The 21,872-nt window shown below is 36.4% G+C and overlaps 1 protein-coding gene and 1 pseudogene across 3 annotated transcripts; both read left to right on the top strand.

Annotated features, from left to right (window-relative positions):
* Positions 1–3,263: 3,263 nt before the first annotated feature.
* On the top strand, positions 3,264–4,423 carry LOC148196773 (protein GL2-INTERACTING REPRESSOR 1 pseudogene; annotated as a pseudogene). 2 transcript variants are annotated; one of them, XR_015780408.1, is made up of 2 exons: positions 3,264–3,672; positions 3,794–4,423. The product of XR_015780408.1 is annotated as a protein GL2-INTERACTING REPRESSOR 1 pseudogene, transcript variant X2 (transcript). The 2 variants fall into 2 exon arrangements; XR_015780407.1 differs by having other exon boundaries at positions 3,278–3,672; positions 3,790–4,423.
* A 1,040-nt stretch (positions 4,424–5,463) lies between these two features.
* LOC148196772 (uncharacterized) lies at positions 5,464–10,293 on the top strand. Its single transcript, XM_088093509.1, has 2 exons — positions 5,464–8,443; positions 8,540–10,293. Exons 1-2 carry the CDS (start codon positions 5,464–5,466, stop codon positions 10,291–10,293), a joined length of 4,734 nt encoding a protein of 1,577 aa, XP_087949635.1.
* Positions 10,294–21,872: the final 11,579 nt, after the last annotated feature.

The raw sequence follows: 21,872 nt of genomic DNA, 5'->3' as shown, positions 1-21,872 counted from the left end.
TTGAAAATTTGTATTTCAATTTATTTAAACATGACTATCTCTTTGATATTAATATTTTCTTTTATTGCAATGATTTATATGAATCTAAAATGGATATTTTATATTTTGAAAGACTTACGACTCTCCATCATAATATCGACACAAAATACAACTTAATATATGAATGTTTGACTTTCTTGTGAGATAAATGTTCCGGCTTCTATAGAAATAATGGAAGTATTAATAAAGAATAAAATTCTCTTAAATGTAAATTTTATTGATCTAATTAATATTTGTGTTGATTATATTAAAAGTAAAATAAATAACACATAAGGAGAAATGGTTATAAGAAGCACCCTACTTCTTGAAATTTTGGAGTGATACATGTGTGTACTTTGATGTTTAATTATTTTGAATTTTTTTTTATCTCATTTATGGTTATTAACATTATGTTTATGTCTACTTGTTGAAGGACAACCATCAGTTAATTAGTATACCATGATGGGTTAGGTTAATTCCAGAAAATGTAGGCCCAAAAATAATCAGATCTATTTGGTCTAGTATTTTTCTGGTATTTATAAACGGGCTGGGTTGGGCCAGGAAAACCCAATTGGCAATCCTCTAACAAAAGATTGTACAAAACAGAACATATGATAATGATGACAGTGACTGCATTGAATAGTGAGAGATTTTCTTCCCAGCTTGAATCTTCAAACCTATTAAGATAACATAAATGAAAGTTTTAAGGAAAGAGCAATGTAATGGTAAGATAACGTATTTACATATTTACAGTGAGAAATTGCAATGCAGACCAATTTCATAAAAACTATAACAAAGTTGTTTTTTTATTAAAAAAATTATATTTTGACATACATAAATTTTTATATTTATTTAAATTATTTTTTTTCTTTTAGGAAAAGTATAAAAGTTTACTTTTTTTATTGTTATTTTATTTTTATAATATCTATCAAATAAATGTAAATGTACGTGAATTGTTATTTTTTTTATTACATTTTAAAAAGTCAAACATTCAACTACCTTTGTACAAGTTATAATCTTCCAAACGTTAGTTGAAATACAGAGAACAGTGTGAACAAACAAAGTAAATAAAACTCAACGATTTCTATTAGTTTGACAAAGAGACGTATCTGACATTATTTATAACAACTGAGTATACTTTCTTAAGACTTCATGCTTTTAACTTTTCTTGGCTTAGCTGTTTTTTTCTTAATGTTCTACTTGTTCCAAGCTATTATAACGACCAGTTCAAGTTTCAAACTATAATTTGCTTTGAGATTTTTAAAGATTCTTTATATTTTTGTTATCAACAGTTTTTAATGGTATGAGTTTTCCCACGAAAAATAACTATGGTTTCATTTTACTGATTAAAAATTAGGAAAACGCTTAATCACACGAAGGTAATTAATCTGCACCAAAAGAGAGAAATCTCCCGTGATTAGATTCTTTATATCCAACTATCTCTGTGTTTATTTATTCAGCTTCGGTTACTTCTAACTCCTTAATATTTAGTTTTTCGACATATTTAAAGATATTTCAATGTTTAAGTCAGTATTATAATCCTTTGATGAATACAATAAAATCTTAAATTTATTATAAATGTTATCACTTAACTTTTTATCTTTAAACTTATATTTATAAATTTTAAAATAAATTTACGATTAACATTGACTTAATCATATTCTACTGATTAGACAGACCACATACTATAAAGTGTTTTTTGGGTCAAAGATACAATGTTTGCTACAAAATCTTGTATTCATTGACATGAGCTTGCTTTTATATTCAGAAAAGTCTTCTGACATAAACTGCAGATTTTCCAACACAATTTTAATGGTAACTAATGAACATCATCTAAATGAAATTTGCAAATACTTAGTCAAATAAACAGTGTTATGGTAAATATATTTGCTTAGGAGAGGAAGGAGAAGGACAGCAGAAAGGGTGCGAAGATGAAACACCATGAGGCCATTACAATTAAAGAGATCAGGACAAAGACCAAAATAAGAGGCATCAAGTGCCACACCAACCAATCTATAAATGGTCTACGAATTCGGACAGATGGAGTAGTCGAAAACTGACAGCAATATTTATGTTGGGTACGTAGCAGTAGTTGATCATTAAAAGATTCATATGGAAACATAAGATAGAAGAAAAAGTTAACCTCTATCTCAATTACTGCTATATACTAAGCATAGCTTTTTCACAACCTTATCTGCAGAGTTAATACAAGTTTTTTGAAAAGTAAGAATAGTTAGAAATTTGAACGGTAAGTACTTCTTTGAGACTTAAAAGTCAGAATGATATGATAAATATTATAAAGGGATAGTTTGAAAAATGAGGTGTGTAAAATCATAGTTCAACCAATAAATAATAGCATTAGACTAAAAACTCAATAGAGAATATGAACTGCAAATGAGACCTAGACGTTACTGTAACTGTTTGTAACCTGACAGCTCCCACACATTGCATGCAGCCTGCACACCACAATACAGCAGCATTTATACCATCAATACCCCATCGTTGAACCACACAGTGGAGAAAGTTGTCTGTACCATAATTGTAACCATTCAACCAAATCAAAAGTAAAATTATAGCTTTTATAGTGCTCTAATTGTGACAAAGTTTATTAATTATTAGTCTTAAAACTAGACCTGTGTTCTCATTCCCATTGGAAAAAATAGAATCAAACTTAAACTTATCTTGCACCGAGGATAATTCTAGTTTATAAAGAAATTTTTCTATTTTTTCTCTCTATTATTTACTTGAAAAATTATTTAAAATATCCTTCGTACACATTAGAATGAATTCATGGATCAATTAACTTGTATTTTCAGGTTTGAATGATTTATAACAGTCGACTCGAAAAAACTGCTTCCTATGAAAATCTTTTCGAAAAAAAAAATACAATCTAAGAGAGAAGATCGTGATTGAGTTAACATTTAATATTGAAATTTGATTTGACGATAATTTATAGTTTGTTCAACTGTTCAACTATACGCATGGAATAGTCAAATTTGGCAATTTATGAATCCAATTGGCTTCACCAAACGAAAATATCCTGATTGTATGGACCAAACAGCTTTTCTTATTCAATGTGCTCAAACCGATCGATATTCAATGAAATGAATAAATACGGATCGGAGACTTTTCAATGTATACTCAAACACGCGTGTAAGAAATCCCTTTTTCTGGTGTGTTAAATTATAACAAAGAAGGAGGAATAGCAACTGGATAAACATGCAGCTTTCACATCAATGGAATAGTATCTTTCGCAGCCAAATTCAATTGAATTCACATGATATATCAGTGCTGTTTTTAATCCTTTTCATGTTCCTGCAATCTTCGTTGTTGTTATTTTCTATCTTATGGTTGGCTCCTTCACTAACCACAATAATTAAATTTGACATTTAAGGTCAAATACATCATCCTCTTTTCCTCGCTGCTTCCTTGCTCTTGAAATTCTCCATATAATGATCACTTTCACTTAGAAAAAGCAAACTAAATAACCCTTTTGCCGCTGCTATATATACATGTGCATGGCTGTTTTGGCCATGTTATATCAAACACAGTAAACCTAGCTGTCTGATTCTTCAGGGCTTGTCCTGTGGTTCTTTTCAATCATTATTTCAGACTCATCATCATCATCTCCCAATTTACTTTAATTATCTTATTGTAAGTGAATCTAGAACTTCATTGTACTTGTTTCATATGTATAAAACATTTATCTCTTACACTTCTTTGTTGTTATAACATCGTATGTATGATCTGTTTGGAAATTTCTTTCTTAAGAAAGGACAGAGATGAGTAATGAAAGAGGAAGGAGTGCTAAGGTGGAATTTGAGCTGAGCTTGTCCCCACCAACAACAGCAAACTCATCATTAGCCAACCCGTCATCATCATCATCATTGTGTTTGTATTCGTCGGACCCTGAGTCATGCGTGTCTTCCGAGACTAATGAAGAGATAAGATCCATGCTCCTCGTAGGTTGCCTTCGATGCCTCATGTATGTTTTGTTTACAAAGGATGATCCCAACCCCAAATGCCCCAGGTGCAAGAGTACCGTGTTGCTTCATTTCCTTAATAACAACCAAAACACCAACAAATCAACCACCGAGTTCTAGCTAGTGGATGCAAATCTCGTAGAGTTACACTGTTTTGCATTGTGAGGGTGGTTAAATACATACATACACTAGTAATTTTTACATATAAGATTTGTTTGTTCTGCCTTCTGTTACAGAAGAAAATTATATGTATGACAAAATTACATGTAAAAATAAAATTCCTTTACGTATATCTTTAGGATTTCAGTAATTTCATGTTTACACGGTTCCATGTAATTTTCTTTGTAGGGTAGCGTAATAAATAAGTTTCAGAGTTTTGTATAGATGTCTAAATGAAATTTAAGAGCCGTTTGTTACTATCATTTTTAAATTTCAAATGGAAATTGTAAGTGTTCTCTAAATATTCAACTTTATTTTCAAAGCATGTAAACTTTTTAAAGGTCATTAGCAAGAAAATTTCAATGTTTGATAAAATTTCAAGTGGTAATTAATAAAAAAAATTGGTGTCGAAATAAATCAAAGAATTTTACAAACAGTAATTAGGTACAAAATATATCTAAATCTAACATTATTTTGTTTTCTTTTTAATGCTAGGTTTTTACAAATTAGTTTTTTTTCCCTAATTTAATTTCAGCATTTCATTTTTTTAATTTGGTTAAAAATCGAATTAATATTTTTCTTTTATAAATTGGATAAGTGTGGTTGTACTATAGGATACCTAATCCACCAACGGTCGACCAATAACCCAGGCGATTCATAACGACATTCGACCACGTGTTGTCGACCACTAGGTGCCCGACTCGTAACGACATCTGACCATATGGTGTTGTCGACCACTTGGTGCTCGACAACCATATAAGTGATGTCGCGACATGAAGCATTCATACGACAAGTCGTCCACTTATGTTGGCACGCAGGATGAGTGATATACAGAACGCGATACCGCGGTCTAGCGGTTACAGGTAAACAGTTACGCTTATTGGCTAACAAGCGCCGCGAATCATGGAAGTACTTGACTAAATATCTGGCAGTTATAACTTATAGATAGCCAACTCCAGTAACCACCCGAGATCTCAGGTAAACGGTTTATTTTACTACTTTAAATACACACAGCATACCAGAAAAAAGGTACGTTTTTCCCTAAGAGAAAATTAAGAAAGATTTTCTTATTCTAACAACACCCCTGTTGACTTGAGCGTCGGAGTGCCTTTGCAGGTACCCAGCCCACCGTATTCCAAGGATAGAGCGTAGAAAGAGAGAGAGGAAGCATCATCAGCGAGATCACAAGGAGGAGCATTCTGGTCTTATTTGGTTTGTATTTCGGTCTCCATATCTGTACTGAAACATTTTGGCGCCCACCGTGGGGCCCAGATTTACAATCCCAACAACGACCACCAGAACAATGGAGGATTTGATCAAGCAGCTGCAGGCGCAGATAGAAGCACAAGAACAAACCATAAAGGAACAGCAAGAAATCCAACGCAAACAGGCAGAGGAGCTGGCAGCACTGAGGGCGCAACGCCCGCCGCCAGAATTGTCTGCCTCGAACAGACAGAATAATAATGAAGAGAGTCACCATTGGGGACCATCTGATCCTTTTGGCGGGGATAAGAAAGGGCCTACTTCCATACGCCTCACCAACTTACTTCCGTTCACGGAAGCCATCATGCAAGCGCCCATGCCAGATAAACCTCCCCCAGTGTTAGAACGCTACGACGGCTCCGCCGATCCCGACAATCACCTGCGCAACTTTATAGACGCCATGGCGTTCTACACAGATAGTGACCCTGTCATTTGCAGAGCCTTCTCCTTATCCCTTAAGGACGAGGCCTTGGAGTGGTTCCACACTCTTCCACGTCATTCCGTAGATTGTTTCGCTACAATCGAATCCCTCTTCAGAAAGCAGTACGCGACCAATAAGAAACCGGCGATGACTGCGGCAGAACTTGTGCACACCAAGCAAGAAAAGGACGAATCCTTGAAAGCTTTCATGCAACGGTACACTGAAACAGCCCGACGCGTGAAAGATATCAGTCACACATTTATCATCAACAACCTGCCGTCATGTTTGAGACCAGGGTACTTTGCGGAACAATTGTACGCTGACCCTCCGGCAACTATGGAGGAACTGCAATCCACAATTGCTAAATTCATCCGCATCGAGGATCTCCGGAACTCTAGGAGAAAACAGCAACCGGATACTTCCAACCACGAGGCAAAGAAACCGACCAAGCGATCGACAAACGACTACAAGTCAGATCGCGCACCCCGAAAAGAGTCGGGGTGGACATCCAAATATGATCATTACACGACCCTCAATGCCCCGAGAGCAAGAGTGCTCGAAGAGGCCTTGCACGCCGAACTCTTAACCGTACGGCGAAAGGCTACCCCAAAGAACGCGGATAATAGTAAAACCTGCCGGTTCCATATGAACCATGGACACGACACGGAAGAATGCAACATGGTGAAAGACGAACTAGAACGACTCATCCGAGCAGGATATCTCCAGAATTATGTCAAGGATAGAATTTCCACAAGAGCCGCAACACCTCACCGAAGAGATCCTCCTAGACGAAGCCCCCAGCGATCACCCCCTAGAGAGGATCGACACCGCCGTCGAACGCGCAGTCCGCCTAGACGGACGGATAGAGAACGCTCAGTCCGAGGCCGCATTGATACCATATTTGGCGGCTTCGCAGGAGGAGGTGTGTCAGCTTCAGCAAGGAAGCGACATTTGAGACAGTTGAAGTCCGTTCATATGGTCGAACGACAATCTAGGTCGATTCCCGACATTACTTTCACGCAGGCGGACTTCCACGCGCCCGACCCTGATCATGATGATCCTATGGTCATCACAGCTAACATAGCTCGATATGATGTCAGCAAAGTCCTCGTCGATCAGGGAAGCTCGGTCAATATTCTGTATTGGTCCACCTTTCAGAAAATGGACCTGTCGGAGGATCTCATAGCCCCGTTTAACGAACAAATTGTAGGATTCTCTGGAGAAAGAGTAGACACAAGGGGATACCTTGACCTGCGCACTCGGCTCGGAACAAGTCGAGAGGCACCTGAGCTTAGAGTTCGATTCCTGCTGGTCGAAGCAAATGCGTCGTACAATGCCCTGCTAGGACGACCTTGCCTAAATGCATTTGGGGCAATTGTCTCCACTCCCCACCTCACCATGAAGTTCCCGACAGAGCATGGTACCATTTGCACCGTGCGGGCAGATCAACGAACAGCCCGACAGTGTTATGTGGCCGGGCTAAAAGTCACCCCCTTCGTTCCACCTAGAAGGGCGAAAGGAGCCGAGACAGCTGCAATCGACTTAGACCCCCGGACCGATGCAGACGAGCGTCTTCATCCACAAGGCGAAGTCAAACTCTTATCCCTTACCACTGACGCGTCTAAATCCACCAACATTGGTGGCGACCTCACATCAAGCGAAGAACACGATTTAAGCCATATACTACGACATAATGCAGATTTATTTGCATGGACGGCCGCCGACATGCCAGGAATCCATCCAGGGGTTATGGCGCACAAATTGTCGATCTTCCGGGAGGCTCGACCGGTCGCCCAGAAGAAACGAAGGTTCGGAGAAGAAAAACGCCGGGCTGTCCAGGTTGAGGTCGAGAAGTTGATGAACGCCCAGTTCATCAGAGAACTAACGTACACTACGTGGTTGTCGAACGTAGTTATGGTCAAAAAATCCAACGGTCAGTGGAGAATGTGTGTCGACTTCACTGATCTTAACAAAGCTTGTCCCAAAGACTCGTATCCCCTGCCCAGCATCGATCGCCTGGTCGACGGAGCCTCGGGTCATGTCGTATTGAGTTTTCTCGACGCTTACTCAGGATACAACCAGATCCCAATGTACAAGCCCGATCAAGACATGACAGCCTTCATCACCGAACGCGCTAATTACTGCTATGAAGTAATGCCGTTTGGGTTGAAGAATGCCGGGGCCACTTACCAACGCCTCATGGACAAAGTCTTCCATCATCAGATAGGACGATGCATGGACGTATATGTCGATGACATGGTTATTCGGAGCAATTCCATGGAGCAACACCTGCAAGATTTGAAAGAAGTTTTTGGCCAACTCCGACGGTATAGCATGCGCCTCAATCCTTCCAAGTGTACTTTTGGCGTCCCCGCAGGAAAGTTCTTAGGCTTCATGCTTACTCGTCGAGGTATTGAAGCTAATCCGGACAAGTGCAAAGCAGTCCTCGACATGCCTGCTCCAAAAACCTTAAGGGAGGTCCAACGTCTGGTAGGTCGACTCACCGCCCTATCTCGATTCATTCCAAAGCTAGCTGAGCACATCAAGCCCATCCTGCGGAATTTGAAAAAGGGTACCACTCAACACTGGGACGACGCCTGTGAGACAGCATTCAACACTGTCAAACACATCCTAACGAGTCCTCCCATTATGGCCCGACCAGACGATGGGTCCGACTTGTAGCTGTATATTGCAGCTTCACAGCATGCTGTTAGTGCCGCCTTAATACAGGAAGCGCCCTCCCTTAAATTGATATATTTCATCAGTCGTACATTACAAGGGGCTGAGGAGCGATATTCCCGAATTGAGAAACTTGCCTTAGCCCTCATCACAGCTTCTCGTCGACTTCGACCATATTTCCAGAGCCATCAAGTGGTAGTCCGCACAGATCACCCCGTAGCCAAGATCCTCCGTAAACCAGACTTGGCAGGGCGGATGGTCGCCTGGTCCGTGGAACTGTCCGAGTTCGGACTCCGTTACGAGCCCCGAGGATCCGTCAAGGGTCAACATTTGGCCGACTTCACAGCTGAGTTAATACATACATCTGAGGACTCCCCTACCCCGTGGCTACTCAGTGTAGATGGTTCCTCCGACAAAAGGGGAGGAGGAGCCGGGATCGTACTAGAAGGCCCTGATGGTTTGGTCATAGAGCAAGCCATCATATTCAAATTTCCAACTAGCAATAACCAGGCCGAATATGAAGCCTTGATTGCCGGCCTATCCTTGGCCAGAGAATTCTCAATTGATCATTTAGAGTGTCGGATGGATTCAAAGTTAGTAGTCAGCCACGTGGACGGAACCTATCAAGTCAAGGATAATCAACTTCTGCGCTATTTCCACAAAGTCCAAACCTTACTTCAACAATTCGTCAAGGTTAGCGTCACTCATGTACCCAGAGAGCAAAATACAAGAGCAGATCTTTTATCTAAGTTAACTCACTCTAAAGAGCGAGCACAGTTGTCTTCCATCATTAGAATGACGGTCGACCGTCCTGTGGTGGAAGCTTTCGTCACCAATGTGTCGACACCCGCGGCAGACTGGCGACAAAACGTCAAAGCTCTCATGGAGAGGCAGGATAAAGGAGATAGCATTACGGTAGCAGATTCCAAACGTATTGCACGTTTTGTATGTATAGGTGACGACCTATACCGTCGCGGCCATAGCACTCCTCTGTTGAAATGCTTATCAGAGGACGAAGCCGACTATGTACTGCGCGAGTTGCACACCGGGATATGCGGATTTCACTCGGGCAAGAGAGCACTAAGAGCGCGTGTACTCCGCGCCGGATATTACTGGCCTACACTAGACCGCGATTGCGAAACATTTGTCAAGAAATGTATCTCCTGTCAGGCCCATGGTCACGACATCCGCGCGCCTCCCGAAGATTTGCACAACATTGTCTCTCCTTGGCCATTCGCTCAGTGGGGTCTCGACATACTTGGACCACTACCGATCGCTAAGGCCCAAAACAAGTTTCTACTCGTGGCAGTCGATTACTTCACGAAATGGATAGAGGCCGAGCCGTTGTCTACTATCAGTGCCCAACGAGTGCAGAAATTTATTTGGCATCTCATCTGTCGATTCGGTCTCCCTCACAAGATCATTACTGACAACGGTCGACAATTCATCGAGCGCAAGTTAGAAGATTTCCTTAGCAATTTGGGCATCAAACATGTCACCTCATCCGTCGAGCATCCCCAAACAAACGGCCAAGCGGAGGCCGCCAACAAAGCCGTACTGACAGAACTAAAGAAGCGACTCGGGGACGCCAAAGGGTTATGGGTGGAGGAACTGCCAGAAGTTCTGTGGGCATATAGATGCACTCCTCACGGATCTACTGGTGACACGCCATTCAACCTGACTTACGGCACCGATGCCATGCTACCCGTCGAAGTTGGCGAGCCTTCCTTAAGACGCGACATCACTGATATGTCACTGAATGAGGAATAGTTGCGGCTGAATCTTGATATCCTTCCTGAACGTCGAGAGATCGCCACCATACGTGCAGAGGCACAGAAGCGAATGCTATCTCGCCGTTACAACACCAAGGTGAAACCCAGAGCCTTCAAAGCTGGCGATCTGGTATGGCGAAAGCGAGGAGAGGCCAGAAAGGACCGAGCACACGGCAAGCTCGCCGCCAACTGGGAGGGACCATTCCGAATCATAGAAGACCTGTCGAACGGTGCATATCGCCTCCAGCATCTCGATGGACAACCGGTACCCAATACCTGGAATGCCACTCACCTCAAATATTACTTCAGTTAACATTCATTTTTTGTGCGTTCTTTTCAAACATTATTAAATTTTATTTCGAATAACAAGTACATTTCATTATGATTCTACTTAGTGTCATTTGTCATATCTCCAATGTCAAGTCCCAGGGTCATCGTCTCAGACACTTCCACACACAAATACATCACTGGTAGATGTTCACCCTTGAACACCCAGTCAACTTGGGATACACTCCCTCTGGTAGATGTTCACCCTTGAACACCCAGTCCACTTGGGATACACTCCCTCTGGTAGATGTTCACCCTTGAACACCCAGTCCACTTGGGATACCCAGTAATCCCCTACGAGACACTCGCTCTCGACGGCCATACACAGCGTGAACGACACATTCGACGTCGATAGATATTTAACGGCCTTTGTGGCTAACAAAGCGCAAAATCAGCAAAGATAAACGCTCAATATTCACAGATATTCAACATATTCCAAAAGTCCTACATTTCAAAGAGTTCTACATTTCCAAATTCACACCCAAACATACGTAGGTATTTATATATACATTTCAATATTCATAAACACCTAATCTATTACAATGTTGGTGGGGACACCCGCAACATCCTGAACCGTCTCGGCAGCTGCCTCATCCACAGCAGCTGTTTCCACGGGTTCCTCAGTCACAACCCCCTCTTCATCCTCTTCACCCTCCAAGATAGCGTCTTCGGGGATTTCCTTCAAGGGTTTCAGCTGACCCTCATATACATCTTTGCGGACGTCAAATTCGGTTCCCTTGGTTGATACTTGAAGCAAGTGCTCGACTTGCCTCAAGGCCTTCCTGAATCCTTTCTTATGTTCGTCCATGATTGCATCCTTCAACTCCTCGATCAACTCATTTTTTTCAAAGATTTCTACCTTCAGTGCGTTTCTCTCTCGGGCCACTAGCAACATTGAGTTCTTCGCTTGATCCAAATCCCTGCCCATCTGATCACGTTCTTGTTGAAGGGCCACACCAGCTTCTCGAGCCTTATTCAACGATATCTCGCCCTCCTTCAGCAGTTGTTCAGTATGCTTCTGCTTGGCCTCACAGCCCGCATGGATCTCGGCGAGCTCTTTCAACTGGGCGCGCACCTTCTCTAACTCAGACCGCATCTTTCTACAAACCAAATAAGACCAGAATGCTCCTCCTTGTGATCTCGCTGATGATGCTTCCTCTCTCTCTTTCTACGCTCTATCCTTGGAATACGGTGGGCTGGGTACCTGCAAAGGCACTCCGACGCTCAAGTCAACAGGGGTGTTGTTAGAATAAGAAAATCTTTCCTAATTTTCTCTTAGGGAAAAACGTACCTTTTTTCTGGTATGCTGTGTGTATTTAAAGTAGTAAAATAAACCGTTTACCTGAGATCTCGGGTGGTTACTGGAGTTGGCTATCTATAAGTTATAACTGCCAGATATTTAGTCAAGTACTTCCATGATTCGCGGCGCTTGTTAGCCAATAAGCGTAACTGTTTACCTGTAACCGCTAGACCGCGGTATCGCGTTCTGTATATCACTCATCCTGCGTGCCAACATAAGTGGACGACTTGTCGTATGAATGCTTCATGTCGCGACATCACTTATATGGTTGTCGAGCACCAAGTGGTCGACAACACCATATGGTCAGATGTCGTTACGAGTCGGGCACCTAGTGGTCGACAACACGTGGTCGAATGTCGTTATGAATCGCCTGGGTTATTGGTCGACCGTTGGTGGATTAGGTATCCTATAGTACAGTGGTAAATTGTTTATTGCACATGTCATTAAGTTTTAAAATTCTGAAATTGTATTTTCAGTTTATGTTTACTACATACGAGTTATAATTCGTAAAATTTAAATTAATAATTACAATTTACGTTTTGAAAAACTTTTTTATAGAGAAAAATTGACAATAAAAAAGAACTTTCCAAATCTAAAATATCTTTATTGACTAATCACAGATGTGTTAACAAACTTTCAAACACAATGAAATATATAAATCCTAAACAAAGTAAGAAAACAAAGACTTGATAATTGTATAATATATCTTTCTTTTTACGTTAAGTTTAAGTCATATATAATGCAGAAAATTCACAAGTATTCATAATTTTTTTTATATTGAATACAATTAGACTCATACCAAGTTTAATAGAATCATTTTTACATTGGATTTAGTTTAACCACACCAATGTTAAGTTGAGTCTGATTATGCCCACACTAGGTCTAGTTAAGTCATCGTCATCTCAGATTGAGTTGAGTTAGGTTAATCTCAAACTTAATCAAGTTGAACTCATCTTGAGACTAGTCGAGTCAAGACACACCTCAAGACTAGTTGAGTTAGATTCACTCAGGGTCTAATTAACTGTTATGATATTGAAGAGTATATCAAATCGTATGTAATAGAATGGATAAATTCAAATATCATTTTTCTATATAGACTTGCGTTGTGATGAAAAATTATGATTATTTACTAATTTAGGAAAAAAAACATTTGAATGATGAAAATAATTTATTTTAACAAAATAATTCTAAGATCTAAAATGCAATTAAATTGATGAAAATAAAGACTTAGCCGAGGATAGACTTCATACACCAAAACAATATAAAAATACTAAACAATATACTTTTTATTCCTACTCTAGCATCACACTACTATTTAACAAGTCCTAACATCTTAGAGACAAATATAGATTTATTAATGAAAAGTATAATGTTTTAGATATTTTTATTAAAAGTTCGCATTAAGTTCAAATATTTAAAATTACTAATGATGAACTCTATGTCTATATGCATAATCAATTAGTTGTTCTATCCTAGTCCAGGTCAATAATCAAATACTTTGAGTGTCACTTCTCTATTGTAGATTTGGGCTTTTATTTCTTTTAATTCGCTAGGCTAGTGACTTGCTCGCTTGACGTCATTAAAAAAATTGTCATTAATTGGGAGAAAGCAATAATGAGGGAGTAAAGGGTAATTTTGCCATTAAAAAAATTTGTGGGGAGATGGAGGGAGAAGGGGTGGTGGTGGAGGAGCAACACCCTTTAATTCGCTAGGCTAGTGATTTGCTCGCTTGACGTAGTCTAGTATGAGGAATCTGTTTTGGGTTTTCTTTTAAGTTTTTTGTACTTTAAAAAATGTTGATTTGTTTAGAATGTTTTATACAGATTAATCAAATGGGTGTGGATACTGTATATGTTGATGATTTATAAATATGTGATGTGTATTGTGTTATTTCAAATATGATACTAAGGTAAAGACTTAGTGTTGGAAGTTATACTAACACTTCAATAAATTCTAGCATGAGGTGCTAGTCTATGGTTTGATTCTTTGGCCATAAGTGGTAGACATGCTAACCTTGTGTGGTAGCTTGGGGGAGACCAACTGTTCCACTACAATATGTGCAAAATTTGTCATAGTCTGACTTTAATACATATATGTTGATGATCAAGTCTAAATGTTATGAATCTGTTTAAGTTTTGATTTGAATTGAGAATGAAATTATTATGTATGAATGAACTTGTGATCGTTTCTTTGTAAAACTTAGCTTATCTTTTTGTTTTGTTTGTATATTTTCTTGTGTTTTCTCTTTTGCAATGATTACTTAATTAGTGCGGGTAGAGGATAAAGTTGTAGTGGGAACATAAACTCATCGAGAAAAACAATGTTTAAGAGATATAGAAATCATAGTTAATTTTTAATATTTTATAAATATTTGTGATGGTTTAAATACTTCTTAATTATAAAGATTCTTGTATATAATCTTTTGTGTTATAATTATACTGAGATGATTATAATACTATTTATTATATGTTTTTCTTTAAGTGAACTATTCTTTTGTGGATTGTTTTTGTTTATTGAATATGTAAAATTCTATAATAATGTTAAAATTATTAAAATAAAATGTTGCAATATATACTAATTATTTTTCACTATTTTTTTTTCAATTTTTAAAATTTAATAAACTTCAATGTATATTAATAAACTAATTTTATGGTTTTCAATCATCAAAATTTCAATTTAGTACATACGAAAATGATCAAAGGTACAGCATACATTCAACAAAATCAAGAAAGTCATTTATATATAGTCATGACTATATTTAAAATAATGACGATCACAATGGAATCAAAAGGTTTAATAAACCAACCTCAATGCAACAAGACAGAAAGTTACTCTCAGAGAAATCCACCACAAAAGATGGAGGAAACCCTTATTTTGCCTGAAGAAGACCTACATTACGATAGTTTTTTATTGTAAAGAAAAATGAGATTAAAGTTGATTTTAAAATTTAATAAAAAATTACGTGAGACCTGTTATAATCTGATGTAGAAAAGTTATTTTTACGTCGGACTATTGTAGGTCCCGAAATAAGAGAAATCTGATAGATATAATGTAATTTGTTTTTACCCATTTTTACTGTCACGTTATGGATCAGACGCAAATTAATTGTCGAAACAATTTATATATTGGTGTTTATTACATTATTTAACTGAAGATAACTTTTAAAAAAGAACATTTATTACACCATTTATATTATTGAAAATAAATAGGAATAAGATAAGAAAATATACAAATAAAAAACTTAATATTTTGGATTAAAGATATTATTTTAATTTTTTATATGTATTTAGTTACTCATCATTAATATAAAATATATCCAATATCTCATCTCAAAAATCATCATAATAATATCACATTTTGTTTAATATTAATGACGGCTCATACCATCATAAGATATAAAATAATAAAATCATATAAACTAAAATTAATTACAGAAACGAAAACACAAAGCTCTTATCCCATGAATTAAATACAGAAACGAAAAGACACCATAGGACATGAATTGCAGTATCCATGTGGACAACTGATATAAAAGACAAAGACTGATACACATAAATGGTATGAAAGCGTGTTTATCTTTTCTTACAAAATTCAAAATGAGGAACAGTAAATCTCAAAAACGACCAAATACTGCCTTCCAACCAAATAATTAAGTTTGCAAAAGCTGCACAAAATATTTTCAGGCACGGCCGCCAGAACACACTTTAATTTACTGACAACTCCAATTTATTCAACATATATTTTTGGCTCAAATTTCAATTCATATCTTCATTTATTTCTCTATGATTTGCTAATAAATGTTTTAATATCTAAATAAAACGATACAAAAATATAGTATAAATAAAAATAATAACACATTTGGATCAGATACAGTGACTTCCTACATATAAACACATTTGCGATGAATATCATTCCTATAGTTGAAGATGATAAGCAATATACTACTTGGCTTTTTTTTACACTAAAAAGAATTTTGAGATTTCATGCGCAATAAATGAAATAACAAGAGGAAATATTTCATGCAAGAAAATAGCACACATCATGAACAAATAAAAATTGTTTGAATTTTAAAGTTTCTTTAATTTATTAACGGTTTTAAACTTTTAAATATATGAGAGAATTGCCATTTTGATTTCTTTCTTAAAATATAAGTCCTTGTAATTTATAACTTGAAATAGTCACGGATCTTTTTGGATGTCAAAAGTTTATTTATAAATACATATAAATTTAAAGAAGCTAAATATATTATAATTAAAAATATTATATATATATATATATATATGTATATTTCATCATGAACATGTTAATACATATTTGTGACTTTGGTACATGGTCCATATGTTGTTCTTAGGTTCTTCATCACATCACCTTTTCAACGCTCCATGAAGTAAATCTTTGAATCAAAGCACCACTCATCTGCAAGATCTAACCAGAAATCTTTCCAAGCACTTTCAAAACCTTAGCAGACAGTGGAAGCCATAGGTATCCATTACCAAAACCAAACTGTTTCTGCAGCAGCATTCGTGACAAGGAAATTCTTGATCGAGGTTTGCTGGTTATTAGTTGTGTTAGAAACACTCATTTTGGCATAATATTGAAAACGATGTCTATTGTCCCTTGTGGACATTTCATTTGTGAGTATCTACAAACCCTTGTTGTTAGTCCTGTGTTAGTGCTTCCCCTTGCTGTTTGTTTTTGTTTTTGACAAGTTTGTTTGTTAACGAAACTATTCTGGTTTGTACGAATGTACTGTCAAATGAAGTTTGTTTTTTTCACTCAGAAGGGTTTAGCAGAAAAATCTACCAAAGGACACTTCAATGTCGGTTCAAATTTATATATTTGTAGAAGCTACATGATGTGGATCAAACTGTAAAAGAAGCTGTTATTAACTTTTGTTTAGGCAGATGTGACGTTGAAAAACAATATATAGAGGAAACAAATCTCAGAGGGTTATCATAATTTAGATTTGGACTTCCTATTATTCGTATTCAGATTGTTCTTATATTTAACACTCGATGTTCTTGGAGTGAATATAATGTTCTTCATACGAGATAATATATTGAGAATCTTATAATATTAACTACTAACATTTAGGTTTAATATCTCTTTTGGTTCCTCAAAAGGGGGTAAATGTTCAATTCGGTCCTACCTTTTTTTAGAAGTTCAATGTGGTTCCAACTTTTGTAAAAAATGTGCAATCAAGTCCTTTTTGGAAACGGCGTTGATTTTTTAACGGAGCAGCTGACAGGGTGGACTGAAGTTAGCTATGTGGCTGTGTGAGGGTAATACGTGGCTGTGAGAGGGTGATACGTGGCTGTGAGAGGGTAAACGTGATAATATTACTGAGGTTAAGAAATCAGAGGTTAGGGTTTGAGTTGCAGAGAAATTAGTAATTTGGGATTTATCATCGTGGAGGAAGTGTGTTGAAATTTGAAGCGCGAATTGGAAACCGCAAATCTGAAGCTCAAATTGGAAACCGCAAATCAGGTTAGGGTTTATGTTTGATAATTTTATGAAATGTAGTCGTTGTGGATTGGACTGATATACATGAAATGGTTACTGCTGTTTCTTACCCCCTGACGGCCAGGTATGTTTTTCCTCCTCTATATGCATTCTTGCCTCACAATGCTTCATGATTTATACAAATTTTTAATTCATAAATTTAATGATTTTTCCCTTTCTAACTGTTCCAGGGTGTTCTAGTGGGTACACATAAAGGTGGCTTTGGATTCCCACCATATTTCCATGACCCATTTTTTCCTCCCTGTTTCCATTCACTGTAAGACTTAAGTGCTAAAACACAATTCACTATCCTCGAAGATTTTCCTCCCTGTACATGGAAGAACAAAATGTTAAAGTTGAATACAATTGCATTATAGTAATGCAGCATTGCCTGATTCGAGTCTATTAAAGTAATGAAAGGTAATGAACTTTCTTAGCGCACCTGTTCTATATCAGACACTTCAAAGGTGGGAAGCCCCATTTCTTCCATAGTTACCAGAAAATTCCTTACATTTTCGAAGTATTGGTAAGTAGACAGAGGTGCCCCATCAGGAATGATAACACTATCGCAGTGGACTTCAATTTTGTTAAGAGCATTGCAAAGGACAATGCCACTTCGTAATGCAAATTAGAAACCGCAAATACCAATTTCTCTGCAATTCAAACCCTAACCTCTGATTTATTAACTTCAGTAATATACACACGTTTATCCTCTCACAGCCACGTATCACCCTCACACAGCCACGTATTACCCACACACAGCCACGTAGCTAACTTCAGTCCACCCTGTCAGCTGCTCCGTTAAAAACTCAACGCCGTTTCCAAAAAGGACTTGATTGCACACTTTTTACAAAAGTTGGGACCACATTGAACTTCTAAAAAAAGGTAGGACCGAATTGAACATTTGCCCCCTTTCGAGGGACCAAAAGAGGTATTAAACCTAACATTTATTTATGAAGAAAAATTAAAAATACTTTCCAATTATAATATATATATATATATATATATATATATATATATATTTATTTATTTATTTATTTATTTAACTTAGGTGTAATCTGTTTTATATAACTTGAGTGTAAGGTTGAAACATAAACCCATCTTCACTAGAAACCAGATGAAATACCATGTCTACTCCCAATCTCATCTATCTTCTAAACAAAATTAATCTTATCCTGCTCATATTTAAATATTGGTTTGTATTTTTTAAAATTTTAAAATATATAAAGCAAATTTAATGAAATGTCATAATATTCAGATATACCCATTACTTTAATAGAAATTTGTTATCAACTCATATATGAACCAATTTAAATAAATTAAATCGGATCAGATTTAAACACTGAGATCGTGTCAGTTTACTAGATTGATTTATTTTTCTCTAAATTAAGACAAGTTTAGTTAAACACAAGAAAGATAGTTTCACATACATAATTTTTATATTTATTTAATATTTTAAAAAAAGACAAAAATTTACCTTTTTATAATATTTTACTTTAGTAATATATGTTAAATAAATATAAATGTGTATACACAAAATATTAATGTAAGATTCATGAAAAAAAAAATAATATATATATATATATATATATATATATATATATATTTATAGTAGTAAATTTTAGTATTTTATTAGTAATAATAATTTTAATGGAATAGTAAAAAGTAAATAGTAAATAGTAAAAAGTAAATAGTAAAAATAAATTTTCAGCATTAAGATTCCTTAGCATGGAAGAAAGTAGTAGGTAGAAATTAGGATCAGATTTGGTGAGAAAATGATTGAAATATTACTTTTAAATAATATTAAAATAATAAATAATATTAAAATATTAATGAATAGTAAATTTTTTTTTTTACTATAAATAGCCATGGGAGGGAAGGGTATTTTGCACCAAGAAAAGAGGAATCAAGTGAGAGCTTGAGAAATAGAGAAGAAAGAGTTAGGGAGAAATTTTTAGTTGCAAGAAGAGTAGAGGTTCTGAAGGGTTTCGGGGAAACAAATTCGGAGCAGGAGATTAAGTCTGGAATAGAGGTAGGGGAGCTAACCTTTCTATGTTTTTATATTATGATTTAATAGTTCTATGCTTTTATATTATGATTTAGTATTGTTTTATTACTATTCATATATTGAAATTCTGCTGTGTGAATACTGTTAATGCTTACTGTATGTTAATCTATATTGAAATTCAGTGTTAATATTATATGTTGTTGTTTTGAATCTGTAAATAAGAAATTTGTTAAAAACTAGTTGAGGAACACTTTGGCTAAGGAAAGACTTGGTACTTAAGTTGTCCATTGTGACGCACCTCTCTTTCCTGGAAGTCTACTCGACAAGTTTTTAACTTAAATCCTATTGAACAGATTGAGTACTGTTAAATTATTATGCAATATATTGAGTTTGTGTGATTTATGCGATGATTGTATTTTATTATATTGCATTTGAATTTATGCATCTGAACATGTTATGAGTATTATGGGGAGATTTTGTAGGGGTATAATGTGAGTTGAGGAATATGAGTATGGTATGAGTCTTGTGGAGAGATTCAATAATGTTATGGTATTTGTGTATATGTTGATGTTGAGAGTCCCGTAGTTGGGGGTTATCCTGATACTCTAATAATTATCTAGTCTCAAGTAGAGAGGGATGAATTATGTGGTGAGAGGAGCAGGAGGTCCTGGTCTATGTGCCTGTTTTGGACATAGTGAGGGGACTATCCTTGTGGGTGGTATGGAGGGCAGGATGTCCTGGTCTATGGGCCGGTTTTGGACATAGTGAGGGGACTAAGAATGGCATCACAAGTGGGGAAGCTTTCGTTGAATTACTCAACAACATATCGTCGGGGATAAGTGTATATTGGGTATTGTGAAATGAGTGTCTATTGGGTACTGTGGTGTTTATTGGGTATTATGGGACGAGTGTGCAATAGGAATTGTGGTACGATGGTATGAGGGTGTATGACATAATTATTATATGATACTTATATCAAAGTAATTATGCATGTTTTATAAATGATTTGTTGCATGTTAGCTCACCCTACTTGTTTGTGTTTTCTTTTGTGTTTGGGTATGTGCGATGATCGTATAATTCGTTATACGAGAGCAGATGAAGGAATGTCGTCTGAAACAATACCAAGGAAGAAAGAGATCGAAGAATAAGTTAGAAGAATTCAAGTTATATTTAGGAGTTTATAGTTGAAATCTGAGTTTAAAATATATCAACTGTGAATTTTTAAGTGTGAGATTACGGGATGTTACCGTAAATGTAATGTTACAATATATAAATTATGAATTATCCAATGTGGGATATTGGGATGTTACATTAATGGTATCAGAGCAGTTCGTCCTTAGGATGACCTCTGTGTTGTGGGTCTTCCGTGTCTTCTCTGTGAAGAATTGAGTCTAAATGGTATAATTTACCATTTCCTCCAAATCTAGATAGTAGAGTATTATGTCTAACTACTCATGACTTTTACCATAGATGATTTTCCTTTCTTAATTCTGAGGGTTTAAGGAAAGATATTAGAATTAGTTAAAGCCTTGATAGGAGATATAATATTAGAGTTTAAGTTTCAAAGGATGAGTGAAGATGTTGGTGTTTAGAAGTAAAATTTTTAGAAGTTTCTAGAACAAATTAATAGATGAGATATCTTAAGTTTCACAAAAAGGAGTTGAGTTCAAAGGCTAGATTAAGAGAAGCTTTGGATAAGCATGAATGTAGCAAGGTTTGAGAAATCAGTTTGGTTTAGTATATCAGTAACGTTAGAAGTCAGAAGAGAAGGAAGTATTGATGAGAAACAGAGTGGCATTGTGTGAGATTGGTAACATGGATTGATGTATCAGCGATGATTGGAATCTGAAGAAAGAAAATGGTGGAAGATTTGAAGATAAAGTTTAAAATAAAAAGGGATAGGAATACTGAAGTAGATTAAGAATAAATCAAATATTAGACGAAGAAGAGTATATGAGAAGTGGTATAAGGCATAAAGAGGATTGAGAGAAAGTTTAATAGGAGGAGAAATTTGTAAGTTAAGAGAACACGAGGTCTTTAGAGAAGAATGAAGTATTGAAAGGATTTTAAGCTAAATGGATGATTAAAAAGAGATGGTTAGATTTTTTTTTTTTTAGTAAAATGTATTAGAGATAAGATTTGAGAGTATGTGATTTTGGTATGAGGAGTAGTGGAGAAAATCCAAGTACGAAAATTTTGGCTTTCGGCTTATGCAAATATTCGGTATTTTATGATAGGATTAAAATGTCATGATTTACGGTTGTAAATTTTATTGATTTTGGAATGTTAAAGTTAGTAGAGGTAGTGTAGGTTGAATTGATATTATTATGAACATGGCAATATAAGGAAGAAGAAGAGTTTGGAAATAGATAAAAAGGAGGGTTGCAATACTAATGTGATTAGGGAATTAGGAATAATTAAGAAGTTGTAGGTTGTGATT

This window comes from Vigna umbellata, chromosome 6 (genome assembly GCF_029865625.1).
Source record: "Vigna umbellata cultivar VRB3 chromosome 6, Vumbellata_1.0, whole genome shotgun sequence".
Classification (NCBI taxonomy): Eukaryota; Viridiplantae; Streptophyta; class Magnoliopsida; order Fabales; family Fabaceae; genus Vigna; species Vigna umbellata.
This window is presented reverse-complemented; position numbering and strand designations above follow the sequence as displayed.